At 42.0% G+C, this 15,306-nt stretch overlaps 1 protein-coding gene across 17 annotated transcripts in view; it reads right to left on the bottom strand.

The window, feature by feature from the left end:
- Window positions 1–15,306, bottom strand: part of LOC139277579 (band 4.1-like protein 1) — a 298,694-nt gene that overhangs the window by 31,792 nt on the left and 251,596 nt on the right. For 10 of the 17 annotated variants that reach the window (XM_070896228.1, XM_070896233.1, XM_070896235.1 and 7 more), the window contains exons 12-15: window positions 13,226–13,395; window positions 8,652–8,687; window positions 6,965–7,147; window positions 6–113 (exon numbers count right to left, since the gene is read on the bottom strand). In XM_070896228.1, coding sequence (XP_070752329.1) covers window positions 6–113; window positions 6,965–7,147; window positions 8,652–8,687; window positions 13,226–13,395 — 497 coding nt within the window. The remainder of the gene's footprint in view (window positions 1–5; window positions 114–6,964; window positions 7,148–8,651; window positions 8,688–13,225; window positions 13,396–15,306) is intronic. The other 7 variants (XM_070896234.1, XM_070896237.1, XM_070896246.1 and 4 more) reach the window with 3 other exon arrangements.

Raw genomic sequence — 15,306 nt, 5'->3', positions numbered from 1 at the left:
TCAACCTCAGGGGAAGATGCAAGACTTTTCTTTGCTGAAGTTTCCAGAGATAAGGCAATGGCACCCACTTGAGAAGCAGGCTCTTCCTTCACCTCGTCTTCAGCCCTCGCAGACTATTAGAAAGGTTAATTAGCTGATATACCACAACATATTGCATAACAAACAAATAACAAATGTCTTAGCTTCTTGCTCAAACTTTATATTTTTTGTGGTAAACAGACTGGTCAGGTTTTTAAGTTAAAGAATATCGAAAGCTGATAATTCATGTTTGCATGATGCCAAATACTGTACTCAGTTTAAAAAGCACAATATACAACCATTTTATCAATCCTGAAATTTATAAGATGGAGAGTTAATTAGCACCATTTCTTCTATCTAGTGGTTGATTTTATAACTTGTATTTTATTCGACTTATAATGTTAATTTAGTAAGAAAACAGATTCTTATTTCTTGTAAGTTTGAATGGTTTTGCACCAGCTTATTGAAGTGATTTACTTCCATTTTCTTCAAACTATTAAATATCTTCATGGATGGAGGGGAGGGTTGAATTTCAAACCTAAGAAGATGAACTACTGAATGCTCAATACAAGTGATGAACACAAGTTTAATTAACACCTATCTGCTGCTCAAACTGCTTGAAGCTCCCAGCAGGCCCTTGATCCTTGAATAAGTACCACAGCGACCAGATAAACACGTTGCTAAAAATAGCTCCCCTGAACATTCTAACTCAGCCCTGCACTAAATCTAACAGATCTCCTCGAATCCAGACAAGCTTCCATCTGCACCACAGCTCTGCACAGCATGGCAGGAAATGCAACACGGAAGGAGTCTTGCATCCAGCTTCTTTACCACTTCCAAATTACACCATTTTCAGACCAGCCATCTGCCGTCTACAACAGTAAGCCACACCTCAAAAAATTCTCACAAAAGTTTCATCACATGCAAAAACTACAAGTTTTTAAAATAGAGAGACAGCACAAAGAGAAGTCAATAAATGCCGTTGAATAAAGAAAATAATTAATGAGGGAACTTAACCTCCAGAGCTCACAAAACATGCCACTTGGTTAGGATATGGAACTTCCTTCTGAAATATTTTCCATAGTCAATGAATTCCAATGCAGCTACGACCATTAGAATGCATTGAAGTACACCACAGCTAATGCCTTCATTTCTCACCTATGAATACTTACTTTTTAAAGTGAGGAAAACTCATGATGAAACCTTTCTAACTAGTCAACAGATTATAGCATTATTTTAATAATACTGAAGTGCCCCATTTTCTATTAACATTCAATTAAATTCTAAATAATATTTGTGCTCAGCATCCAGAATAGCAGGGTTTCTCATGAGGTTAAAGGTGAATGAAATGTAGGTAGCTACAGGAATATAATTCTGTCCTGATATCCAAATAAAACCTAGAAAACTGACTGATGTATAGTTTATAGAAGTTGCTAACATTAGTAACAAACAACTAAACATAAAATTGTAAAAGATTCTCGTACATACTGCTCTGATCTAACAGAGCTCTGGAAGCCAGCGCTACAATTATGTTAGTGTTAATGTTTGGTTTTGGCCTTTAACAAGCTGTGGCATTTGAGTAGCAAAGTAACAAAACCATTATAGGAAGAAACGCAAGGGAAAATTAAGCCTCATTGTTCAACTCATCTGAATGACTTCAAAGAAGGAAAGGATATCTTGAAAGAAAAGACATTATAAACAAATATACAAATATATGGTTGCTTGTGCTTTTTTTTTGTGTTTAACCATCAACTTTGCTGAATTTGTACCGGTTACAAATGTACAGAATATATATATTGTTATATTTGTTCATGGGATGTGGGTGTCGCTGGCAAGGCCAGCATTTGTTGCCCATCCTTAATTGCCCTTGAGAAGGTGGTGGTGAGCCACCATGTCAGAGAGCAGTTAAGAGTTAAGTATGCAGTCACATACAGGCCAGACCAGGTAAGGATGGCAGGTTTCCTTTCCTAAAGGACATTAATTAGTGAACCAGATGGGTTTTTACAACAATCCGGTAATTTCATGGTCACCATTACTGATGCTAGCTTTTTATTTCAGATGTTTTTAAATCAACTGAATTTAAATTCCCCAGCTGCCGTAGTGGGATTTGAATTCACCTCCCTGGATTACGAGTCCAGACCTCTGGATTACTAGTATAGTAACATAGGGCCAAAATTTGGCCAGTACAGATTTCTGGCACGCTCACCAGAGGTATGCCACTTTTGTAGAACTCCCAAGGGCACCAAAAATCTTCGGGCCGAATTTGGCCACTCCCCAGCCTCTCCTCCATGGTGACGTAGCATGGCAACTGATTCGGGGCGGAGCCAGGTCCCGGCGCTGAACACAGTGCCAGGACCACTGCACATGCACGCTAGAGTGTGCACGCATGCGCAGTAGCTCCTCGCTCCCAGAATCTGAGTGTGTGTGATGCAGACTTTGTGGGAGGGGCCGACGCTTGCCGTCCCTATCCCGGGCCAAGTGGCCTGCCACACAGGCCAGCCGCTGCCTTCCCGCGCTGAGGGCTACAAGAGACAAGTTGGTGAGGGGGGGGGGGGGGGGGGGGGAGAAAGAGGGGAAGAGTTTGGGGGGGGGGGGGGAAGGGGAAGGGGAAGGGGAAGGGGAAGGGGAAGGGGAAGGGGAAGGGGAAGGGGAAGGGGAAGGGGAAGGGTTTTGATCCGACGGGGGTGGGGGGAGAAAGAGGGGAAGAGTTTGGGGAGGATCCAGCAGGGGGAGGAGGGGAAGAATCTTCAAAGATTTTCAAGTACTTTAATATCTAGCTATCTTTACGAAAAATATACTCAATTTAATCAGGCTGATAGCGCCTACACCTTGTCCAGTCTCGCTGCTTGGGATTTTAAAAAACTAGCATTCCTATCATAATACTGTCATTTGGAGGCTACCTACGCTGATCTCTTAATTCACCGCAGGGTTTTTCCAAGAACGTACAAAAGTGGCCATTTACTCTGGCCTAACTTAGTTTAGAGTAAGTTTTAGCTGGCTAAACTTGCCAAAACAGCCAAAGTGGCCAAAACAGGTGTAACGCCCCCTTTTGAAAAAAAAACTGAACTAAAAAAACCTAACTACCTCACTTACACTGGGGAGAATTGCGATTTTAAGTTATTCCAAAAAAATCTAATTGTTCCAAAAAAAACAGAGGGGCCCAAATTCGGCCAGGAGTTCCTCCGTTTTTTTCGGAGCAATTTTTCTGGAGTATCTTAAAAATCCCCATTTTACACATTTAATTTGCGTCAGTGTAAGTGAGTTGGTTAGAATTTTTTTTAAGTTTAGTTTTTTTTTCCCAAAAGGGGGCGTTACCAGCCACCTATGCCTGTTTTGGCCATTTAACCCAGTTTGGACAGCTAATAGTTGCTCCAAACTAACTTCGGCCAGCATATGTGGCCATTTTTGGCCGCACAGAAAACCCTTGTGGAGAGTTAGGAAATCAGCGCAGGTAAGTACATTCTAAAGCACCAAGCACTAAACAAAGCACAAAAATAAGCATTCAATAATAAAAAATACAAGGAAGCTGAGAGGACCTGCACCTAGCACCAAGACTTACAAAGCACTAAACAAAGCACAAAAAGTAATAAGCAATGAATTAACAAATTAAAAAATAGAAGGAACCCTGCACCTAAAGCACCGAGACCAAAGTAATAAGCAATCAATCAATCAATAACAAATAAAAAAAGTCCTCCCAAAACACGGCCGGGAAGGCAGCGGGCCACCGATGAGGGAAACCATTCGGCCAGGGATAGGGGTGGTGCGCTTCGGCCCCTCCCACACAGCCTGCATCACACACACACTCAGATTCTGGGGGCGAGGAGCTTCTGCGCATGCGTGCACACTCTAGCATGCATGTGCCGAGGTCCCGGCACTGCTTTCAGCGCCAGGACCTGGCTCCGCCCCCGAATCCAGTTGCTACGCTATGCCACCATCGAGGAGAGGCTGGGGAGTGGCCAAACTCGGCCCGAAGATTTTTGGCGTCCTTGGGAGTTCTCCAAAAACGGTGCACCTCTGGTGAACACGCCAGAAATCTGTACTGGCCAAATTTGGGCCCATGACCACTGCACTACTGTACCCGGTATCTATCAGCAAGTTGCAGTTTATACAAAATAGTCTAATGGTGCAACATAAGGACAATGTGCAGTAATAATGTAGAATAAGAAAGGTCAAACCTGATAACCTTACCCATGATACTCACTTCAGATTGTTACAAGTGTCACAGTTCTGTAAAACATCTTTCACTGAAACATATTTCCTTGGTTCTATAAGATTCACTGGAATCAAGCAATGGATCAGTGACTGACACGTCACCTTTACCAAGACCAGAACTTTAACTACTGTAACTGCACAATATTTAGTGTGCTGTATCTGACACTGTCCAAATCTAGGAATGCATGGGTCATAATCATATTAAGTTAACCAAAGATAGATCATGGTCAGAACGAGTTATATGTTTATTCTTCAAATTCACTTACTCTCCAGATTCCATGGATAAGTCAGACCCACTAATGGGGACTCCTTTTATACAACATATTTTTAACTCATGTATACAGAAGCTGAGTGTGGTCTATCTACAGCACTTTTTGATTAAGGATGCTGGGCACTTTAAGCTTTTCTTTACAAAAATCAAAGGCACTTAATATTTTGTTTTGTTAGATAGAGAACAATTATACAGAAAACCCAAATGCAAGATCCAATTCTCACTAAAATCTTCAAAATAGGAGGTGTAAGGGAAGTTGGTGTGTACAGCATAGATACATTGAAAGAGTAAAGAATACAACAGATTAGTAAGCTACCTTTCTTCGTTGCTTGTAATTCTCTATCAAGAGGCAATTCTCCCAAAGCATCATCTCTTGCAGTCGATTCTGACTTTTGGGCAACTAACAGGGAAAGCACACACTCACAGCAAAGACGTGACCACAACTTTGAGATAGTGCCCACACTTATGGCGAGCTGCGGAGTGCCAAATGAGCTTCATGATGCAGCCAATATCAGGACACCTCAGACGTCACCAAGCCAAGTGCGAGAGGAGGGGGTTGGGTGAGGTAACTCCTTCAGGCTCCGCAAAAATATCAAACTTACCTTGACTGGGCCTTTCCGGCTCGATCACCCATAGAAACGTGCGTGCTCTGACCAGTTCCGACCTAAAATGCCAATTGGGAGTTTGGGGACCCTGCTTCGTATATTGAAATGGACCTACCAGCTGAAACAGGCAGGCACTTTGGGCACCCAGCTGTAGGCCCCTTTCAAAATGGTGCCAGTTGCATAATTAGTGTTAACGGGTCGGTAAGGCTACCGACCCCATTTTGAGGCCGTTACCATTCCATTAACACAAGGTTTCACATTATAATCAGCCCCCTTTAGATTGACCTGTTTATAATCTTATGCCAAAGGCTGGCATAGGCTATAGTCTGTATAAAATATTGAGAAAAAAAGCCTTCTCATTCACAGGAGCAATGTGAATGAAACAGTTGAATGGTGTCAGGAGAACTGAAGATGTACCTTATGGGACTCATGCACATGGTGCAGGAAGGGCTGTTGTTATTCACAATGGAAATCTTTTGAAGTGTCCTCCACCAGTGGCTTACTTGACTTACCTACTTTACATAGATGTCAAGGAATAATGTACTGTACTTTTTCGATTTAGTACAACTCTTGTCCTCTTGGTTAAATTTTAAGTAAGTACAAAATATCAAATCATCATCATCATAGGCCGTCCCTCAGGATCGAGGAAGACTTGTGTCCACTCCTGAAGTGAGTTCTTTGGTGGCTGAACAGTCCAATACGAGAGCCACAGACCCTGTCACAGGTGGGACAGATAGTCGTTGAGGGAAGGGGTGGGTGGGACTGGTTTGCCGCACGCTCATTCCGCTGTCTGCACTTGATTTCTGCATCTGCTCAGCCTCGAGACTCGAGGTGCTCAGCGCCCTCTCGGATGCACTTCCTCCACTTAGGTCGTCTTGGGCCAGGGACTCCTAGAGGTCAGTGGGGATGTCGCACTTTATCAGGGAGGCTTTGAGGGTGTCCTTGTAGCGTTTCTGCTGCCCACCTTTGGCTCGTTTGCCGTGAAGGAGCTCCGAGTAGAGCACTTGCTTTGGGAGTCTCGTGTCTGGCATGCGGACTATATGGCCTGCCCAGCGGAGCTGATCGAGTGTGGTCAGTGCTTCAATGCTGGGGATGTTAGCCTGAATGAGGACGCTGGTGTTGGTGCGCCTGTCCTCCCAGAGGCTTTGTAGGATCTTGCGGAGACAGCGTTGGTGATATTTCTCCAGCAACATGGTGTCTACTATACATGCCATAACAGAGACACCTGTAGGTTATCAAAGCTGCAATCATCTTGGGTTAACAGTAGATGGCACAAGCTATTTAAAAAACATTGTGCCTAGCTGTAATGTACCACAAAGGTGTGCTGTGGTGAAAAATATTATCAGCACTGCTGAAGCAAATGCTGAAATACTGTTAAAATACGTCAGAAAAATATTGCTTTGTTACTTTAGAGGAAGGTTGAATAAGGACATTCTACACTACTGTTCATCTTTTAGAAGAGATTGGAAAATCTTACATTCTTTTTTCGGTCTACTATTCTTTATTTATGGCAACAGAATATCACAGAGCATCAAAATAAAAATGTATCCAGAAAATGCTTTAAAATGACACTATCTTCATCTCCCGAGAATAGTCAATAATCTGACTATCGCTCAGTGTCAAAACTTCCTCTTGTTTTATTTTGTGCCAATTATAAGGTTGAAACCGTACTCGGTATAAAATGCATACAATTAGGTGTGGTACAATCCAATTTAAATAACATCCGTCCTAGTTATACCACAGCTGCAATTAGAAATATAGCCACCACTAACACACTAACAAACAAACGGATAACCAAAAACCAAAACCAAGTAGGCAGATCTACAAATTCAACAATATGTTTATAAACAAAACCCACCTCTTTGAGCTCCTCAGTCTCCTCCTGCTCGTTGTCTTTAGGTTTCGAAGATGGAGAAGTAGTTAATTTCTTTTCCCGGTCACCATGACTTATCTTAATACTAGTAGATTCCTGAAAAGTCCGTTTTAGTTCATTGATATTGGCCTGATGCTTCAATAGTACATCTTCAGATTTGTCCAGGAACTGGCACAATTGAATGAGAGAGAGAATGTTGTGTTAGAAGCAACACATTGTTCATCAGGGATGTTTAAACCAGAGGGAAGATGATGTACCACCACGTCCATTTCTGAACATATTTGTCAGAAATTTTCCTACACTATTTTAAGGAAGGTGTTAACCGCTTAAAATAAATGGATCGGTAACTCCGCTAAAATAGCAGAGACAGGAATTTCAGACAAAAGTTAGGTGTTGGAACACAGCTGTCCCGTCACTCAGGGGCCTTAGGAAGGTGACTGGATTGCTGACCAGTTTTTTGTCCTGTCGCGAATGTTTCATCAATTATAAAAAGTAATTAAGTTTAAATGTATGTGATCTGATTTCATTACAAAATATACTTTCTAACCTCATTCTCCCTAAATGTGTCAAAAGGTGCTTTCCCCAGAATTAATTTGTAGACATTCCAATTCGTGTCATTTCTTGATAAACTTAGGTAGGCTGTCTTCAATCTCCTCCTTATCATGCTCGTATATTAACGAGTGCCAAAGGTATCTTGGTATAGCGCTCAAAGTTTGTGTTTATGCAACTACGTTAAAGCGAGAACTGTTGAAGTGCAAATGTGAGTAATAGCTATATTTAACACAGAACTCAGCAGTTACCAGTTTTGTCTCTGATAGAGACAGTAACAATTTCTACGCCAAATATTATCCATTTCAGCCGTAATTTTAGCTATCCTGGCACCACTCAAGACAATGTGACCCAACCCCCCACTGAAAAACAACGGTCCATCATGTCAAATTACATTTGCATTTCCAGACTTTATACCTCCCCCTCCTCAATATACAAGACAGCACTATTACACAGTAGAGCGAACTTCTGCATCTAGTGGAAGTGACATTGCATCTAACTGGAAACGACAAATCTCTAATGTTGATAAATACAGTCCACAAGATGGAAAATTAACACACACAAAGGAAATCAATGGCAAGGGTTTTTGTGCACAGCAAGCAAGTAGAGCATGAAGTACTATACTGCGATGGAATTTATTTGGTGATCGAACAATTTCATCAAAAGTGGCTAATGGTTAAAAATCAGTTATCTTTCAGAATGAATTCTTTGTAGCATTTTGACAGCACCGTAGTCACTCATGAAATGTATGTTAGCGTATAAGTAGTGTACTGACAACAATGAATAAACTATGATTCAGAAAATTATCACCCACTTTCCTGTGTGGCAACGAGAAAGATTATTCAATCTTTAGAACTCTGAAACACCATGAATTTCCAGTTTTGAGTTATAATTCAATACTTCAATAGGAGCAATAAAAATCTTGGATTTTGTAGGTGATAAATCTTGAAGGATATAGGAGTTGGATCTATCTGATGTTATATCTATATTTAGTTTGATGAATGAATCTCCATTCAAAAATAAATAGAAACCAGTTATCTTCTAACTTGAGAAATATTTTAAAACAGGTATGAAAATGTTTCACAAACTACAGTAAAAACCAATCCAGTGGTCTGTACACTACCTCTTGCCTAATTTTCGGCTCATCATCTTGTTCCATCTGACAGCAAAATTTTAAAAGAAATCAAGTCAATTAAATCCAAAAGAAGAACAATCATAATTTATTGATCCCCATGTGAAAAATGGAATCAAGCCTGGCCATTTGAAAAACAATGTTCAAAACAAAGCAGTTTGTGCAACGGACTATAGATTAAATCAATAAAACGAGAAAGACGCATTCAGACTACAGATAGAGTTGTTACAAAGCAGTTTCTGCTTCATACGGACACTAAACTTGTGCAGGGTCAGTCTGGAGTTAAGGTCTGACCTGCCACAAGTAAATAAAACTCTCTCCTCCAAGGAATTGTTGTAGAGAAATCTTCCTCTCTCCCGAGCGGACCCACTGAAATAGAGGATCGATGCCCTGATTGATGACAGACTCCAGAGACAGGTTCGAAACAATCTTTTATTCTGGCATATGCAGGGGAAGTTCTGTTCTTAGCAGCCTAAGTCAAAATCTTCAAAAACCCAAAGGGTTCACAAATTCTTATACAGATTTCGAGTGGGCTCGCCTATAACTGATCTTTGAAGTGACAGTGAATGAGAACACAGCCAGTGACAATTTAACTGCCATAAATAACACAGATGAAAGTCAGAGACAAAGAAAGGAATTCAGTTCAGTCAAAGCAAAGCATTTGTTACAGCATTTGTTAACCTTTATCAGACTGCCTGCTGTTTGGCCTCGATCCCTTCATCCTCCCTAGCATATGGAATAAATCTCCACCTCTTGGAATGTTTGTTTCTACAGGTTTGACCTTACTGGCCTAATCTTATTTCCCTCAAAATCTTGAATTTTCCAATCATATATAAGCGAGTTTTATATACAATCTGTCAGTAATTCCTCACCCTATTACAGAATCTCACTCTGCTTCACTCCATGTCAGCTTGGGCCCTGAATTAAGTTTGCATTTACACCACAAAACCACTTTGTTTCAACAATGTAGTCGTACTGTAATTGCACCCTAAATCTACTGCTAAGCATGGGTGACTCAAGATCATTGAGAATGACAATAGTTAACTTCCATATTTTTCAAAGGCTTTACTGGAAAAAGATAAATAATTTAGAAGGTGTAAGATTTATGACTTCTTCCACAAATGTGATAGAACAAAGGACTTTTATTCTTTGGTGACCAATCTATCTTTTCTCATTCTTCATTCTCCTCTATATATCCTGCACAAATTTCCGCAAGAAGGACCATCCTAACTATAAGCCATCATTGAGGCCACAGTCAAATTATTTGTACTCTTACGACTATGTGGAGATATCTTCTAAGCCAACACACGTGAGCCCATATTGTGACTAGAGTTTTTCTCTAATAACTTTAAATATGGCTCCTTCCTTGCTTTTTGGATGAACTGCAGTAATTAATTTTCACTATAACATATTTATCCAGTGCCTTTTCATAGCAACTAGTTCACTGGGTTCACAGAAAATGTTGAGATTGTTAGCCTGTAAACAAATCTATCAGCAATTGGCCGAGTGATGGCATATATGCTCCATCTTACTTTTATGTGAGGCAGCAAAGAATGCTGAAAGAGTGATTTCTATCACTAAATGAAACTTAATTATCAGCTAGATAAGACTTTTGGACAAAGACGAAGCCCTTCTCCCTATTGACAGTATAACAGCATGTACTGGTGATTAGGCACTGCAAGGCATGGCCATGGAGGACAACCTTGTCCAGGGAAGCAACTGGATGCTAGAAGTTCAATTTGAGTTTCAGAGCTGAACGCAAGCATTAAATATTCAGGTCCCTGAAGCAATCTAGGTGCTCCAGGCCCTGTTCACAAATTTAAACAATGGAAGATGTTGCCCTCCTAATCATAAATGAAAAACCGGTCATTGTTGCATTTCACCTCAGTACAAGACATAAAATAAGTCCTGAATATACGTCCAGAAGGTATCATACACAGTGGAATTTTACTTCTCTTGGTCCTGGAATCAGAAAGCAAATCTCTTCCAAAAAACTATAATAGACAGTCTATGTCAGTACACATCATGCCAAAGTGCAGCTCTCCCTCCACCCCCGCCCCATAATAGTCCTTTTTTGCTTCAGTTATCATACTCATTGCGAATAATGATTTGATCACAGGAAGATAATTTCTGAACAATTTGCATATGGCTAAAGTGCTTACCATGATTTAGTACAGAAAGGAAAAACAAGAGTCTATACTCCTACCAGTGATCCAGTAATTCACAGCATAGCACTGGCATAACTGCCCATCACAGAAACCTCTCTGTTTGTATCCAAAGTATCACTGGCCTTTCTGGGCTGAATGATCCTTGGGAATCAGAACTGGCATTGTCTATGTGTGGATCCATTTCTCCAACAGACAAGAGCCATCAAAAATAAATGAACAAATCTACTTAGGAAATCTGCAATAAACCTGAGTTCACCAATCCTAAACATCTGGAAAGGTGCATTACTTCATTGAAAACCTTTCTTCTACAGATAGGTAGGTACTTACAGGCTCATTGGAGCTGGAAGTTGGCTCGCTGGATCAGACAGCTAGGACACCTATCTTGATAAGTACTTACAGTGCCAGCCTTGGCTCAGTGGTCGCACTCTCGCCCCACTCCAGAGACTTGAGCACATAATCCAAGCTGATACTTCATTAGACTACTGAGGAAGTGCTGCCCTGTTGGAGGCGCCATCTTTCAAATGAAGCATTAAAAGGAGGCCCCATCTGCCCTCCCAAATGGATGTAAAAGATCCTATTCGACGAAGAACAGAGGCGTCCTCCCAGTGTCTTGGCCAGTGTTTATCCCTCAACAAGCATCACTATATTAGATTATCAGGTCATATAACTCATTGCTTATTGTGGGACCTCGCTGTGTGAAAATTGGCTGCTTTGTTTCTCTACATTACAACAGTGACTACACTTCAAAAATTAGTTAATTGGTTGTAAACTGCTTTGCAACGTCCTGAGGTCACGAAACGCAGGCGATAAATGCAAGTCCTTTCCTTTGCCCTGGTTATATTCAGCAACTGGCCCATCCGCGATTATAAAACTTGCTGAGTACACCTGTTAAGAGCTGGTGTTGGTTGAGAGAGAAATGTTGGTCGGGCTATTGCCTTTCCACCATTCTTTCCTCCTTTAAGATGCTCCTTAAAACCTACCTCTTTAACCAAACTTTTGGTCATCTGCCGTAATTTCTTCTTATGTAGCTCGGTGTCAAATTTATCGGTTTTGTCTTATAACACTGCTGTGAAGCGCCTTGAGACGTTTTACTACGTTAAAGGCGCTATATAAATAAAAGCTGTTGTTGTTGAAACTCCATGCATATCTTCGTACATCGATATAAAAGGTATGTGATAGATAATACATGCACAACAATGGTATTAGCAGCAGCTGTTGCCCACAGTTTCTATTACAGCAGCAGGCATATATCTATAAGTTAGCGGATGTAGTGACAGTAGGCCCGACTGGAGCCTTTACTGCATCTAACCCTGAACATGTACTGTCAGGTGTCGGGAAATTGGCCGGCCCTCACGATTTTATCCCTTGTGGAGGTTGGAGGCGGGTCAAATCATTAACCAAGTTGCCTACGGTAGTGCTGAAAGAGATGAATCTGAAGCCGCTTGCGGGACATTAATTCCAGGGCTCGGTCACCGATGTCAGATTCGTCCCGCCGACTTGACACTTGTCATTTCTGTCCTTGGGGGTTGGCGGGGTATCTGCACAAAGGTAGGAGGTGGCTGAATCGAGACTTGATCGACTTTGCCAAGTCAAGTCTCGAGCCTCCAGGTCTGCAGAGACCGACCAGGGCTGCCGCCCAACCGACTATTGATCTTTCTTGGGCGGGAATTTATTCCCTTTTTGCCCATTTTTCGGGTCTCCTCAGTCAGGTCGCTCTCCAATATCTCAGATTCAGGGTCTCGTGTCACTCATTACATTGGAGTGCAATCTCCAGTCACTCTGCTATGTCTCCTTACTCTCTGGCTTCTTGATGTTTTTCACAACTTTCTTCTTACTGCTTGTTATTGATTGACACTGATGACCAAAAGTACAATTTGAAGCACTTCCAAGTCAGGTATAGCATTATCATTTAGAGATGAAAGAGCTCTCTGCTCCGCTCCAAAATTGCACCTTAGCCTCAACCTTGGAAAAGCATTCATTCTCCACCAATATGAATTTGACTATTTCCTTTCTCAGGCATCCTCATGAGTTTTCCTAGTGAGGCTGCAATTTGTTTTGAGTCATGGGCAATTTGGAGCTGTGGACTTACTTCCATCAGGAACTAAGTTTGCACTGCTCACACTAATATCATTTAGGATCTTTGGAACCAGCACAGAGGAGAAATTCATCCCATCAGAATCAGATGGATTTGAATCCAGTTCCAGTGAACTTGGATAGTGTGTTAATCCAAGTTTTCAATGATGTTGTCTGACTTGATTTAAACAGACAAAAGCCGAGAGTATTTATTTACAGAAACATGCTAGGCTAGACATTAATCTCTTGTATTTCTTTGCAACCTATTGGCTAATAGCAAAAAGATTGTCTGCATCAGAATCTTAAAATTTCAACACTGTTTACCTTCATTTCTTTAATTTTTGTTGGTGTGGTTACTTCATCTGTTTTTTCTGATTTTTGGGAGGATTTCTTGCTGTCTGATTGTGTTGTTTCTGGAGTCTCCGTCCTTGAAGTCTCACTTGCGTCTTTCGTTGACTCCTTCAAAAGTGCATCATGGTTTTCCCCAACTGAAGCTAGACGGAAAAACTCTGCAAGTCAGAATATCTGACGTAAAATATGGTCATTATACTCTAACATATTTTATACTAACTAAGCAAGGCGAGTGTAATTTGCTGCAAGGGAAAGTCAAGGAGCATTGGTTAATCCTGAAAACACATTGGGGGAGAAACTGGTCCGTCGGTCTGTTTATTGGGCAAACAATTAGAGCTGGTGGGGACCAATTCCTGGGTGGACCCTGGAAGTGTGCCAACATCCAAGTGTCCAGCACACCCGCCTAAAACAGGCCAATCAGAGTCCTAACAGCTCTTTTATGACCCCCGCTGCCAAATGCAGCATAAATTGGGCGCAGCAAGTGCCACACATGCTATGCTTCCGTTTTTCTGAGTCTACAGTGTGCTCAGAGTCTGCTGGAGGCACCAACGAAATTGTAAGTTAACGTCTTTTATACTTAACTTTATGTGGAGCCAAGAGGAGTAACATGCTCCTCCCAGCTCCACAACAAAACTGTGTGCTTCTGTAGGCTCGGTTTACTCCTCTCCGCACATCCCATCCCAGTTTCCTTCCCACACCCCCCCACCCCGGCTCTTGGACTCCTCCCCTCCTCTTTGCCTGCCTCCCCCCGGATTCCTCCCCGCAACAACCCCCCCCCAGGACTCCTCCCCACAAACCCCGGCCCTCTCCCAGACTCCTCCCCGCAACACCCCCACCCCCCCCCCCCCAAACCAAGAGTCATCCCAGACTCTCCCCCCAACCCCCCGAACTCCTCCTTTCCTCTTTGCCTACCCCGAACTTCAGTCTGCTCCCCATGCATCCTGGACTCCTCCCCCCTCCCCCCCACCTTAGCCTCCTTCCCACACTCCAGATTCCTCCCTGCACCCACCTAGCATGCTCCCCGCACCCACCCCCCCAGCCTCCTCCCAAACCCCCCACCCCCCCCCCACCGCTAGCCTCCTCTCCAACCCCCAGACTCCTTCCCCTCCTCTTTGCTTTCCATCTGCCAGACGTACCCATGGGTTAGCTCCACCTCAGAGCCAGACAAATTTTCCAGGGCTGGTCCGCTGCATTGGGATGCCCGATTACCATCTGCAGTTTGCCAGTTTTATGTTGAAGCCCAAACCTCAATTCGCCTCCAGGTGCACCGGTTTCTGGCATTACACCAACTTCTCCATTATGTCCCCAACTGTATATCCTATCTTTAATTGATGTGTATAACATCAAATTTATTTTCAAATATACTGCGACAACTAAAGCTCCATAGTCGAAGCAAATAAGGGTGTGAATTGCTGATTATTTGAGTCAAACATATACAGTACATATGATGCACAAATTTACACAGATGCAGGATTACAATTTATTTCATTCGTGGAATAAGCAAAAACTGGCATTTGCATCTGTTCTAGAGTGAAACTGATCTTAGTCCTAATATGCCAACAAGATGGATACATTGAATCACAGACTGTTATAACATACAAACAGGCCATTTGACCCATCAAGTCTGCTTCATTGTTTCAGTAATCCCACTATCCTTCTCATTCCCCAAACTCTTTAATTGTCCTTTTTTTTCTCCAAACAACTATCCAATTCCTCAAAACAATTTATGGACTCTGCTTCAGCATCAGAGTCGTAGAGAATTCCACATCCTAGCCAGCTTGTGTAAAGATTTTTTTTTTAAACCTTACCTTAATTTTCTTTTGATTATCGTAAATTTGTGGGGTTTTGTTGCTGCCTCGTTAATCAGTGAAAACAATCATTTTTTGTTACCTCAAAAACTTTCATAATCTTGATGATTCCTATCAAGTCCATTCTTCACCTTCTCTGCTCAAGTGAAAAAGCCACAACGTCTCCACTCTGTCTACATAACTGTCGGCCCTCATCTTTTTTCAGTTTTTGCTTGATTTGTGCCACCCCTTTTGACAAATCATAAT

The sequence above is a fragment of the Pristiophorus japonicus genome, chromosome 12 (genome assembly GCF_044704955.1).
Source record: "Pristiophorus japonicus isolate sPriJap1 chromosome 12, sPriJap1.hap1, whole genome shotgun sequence".
Taxonomy (NCBI): domain Eukaryota; kingdom Metazoa; phylum Chordata; class Chondrichthyes; family Pristiophoridae; genus Pristiophorus; species Pristiophorus japonicus.
The sequence above is the reverse complement of the archived record's forward strand: the minus strand, read 5'-3'. Positions and strand labels throughout refer to the sequence as shown.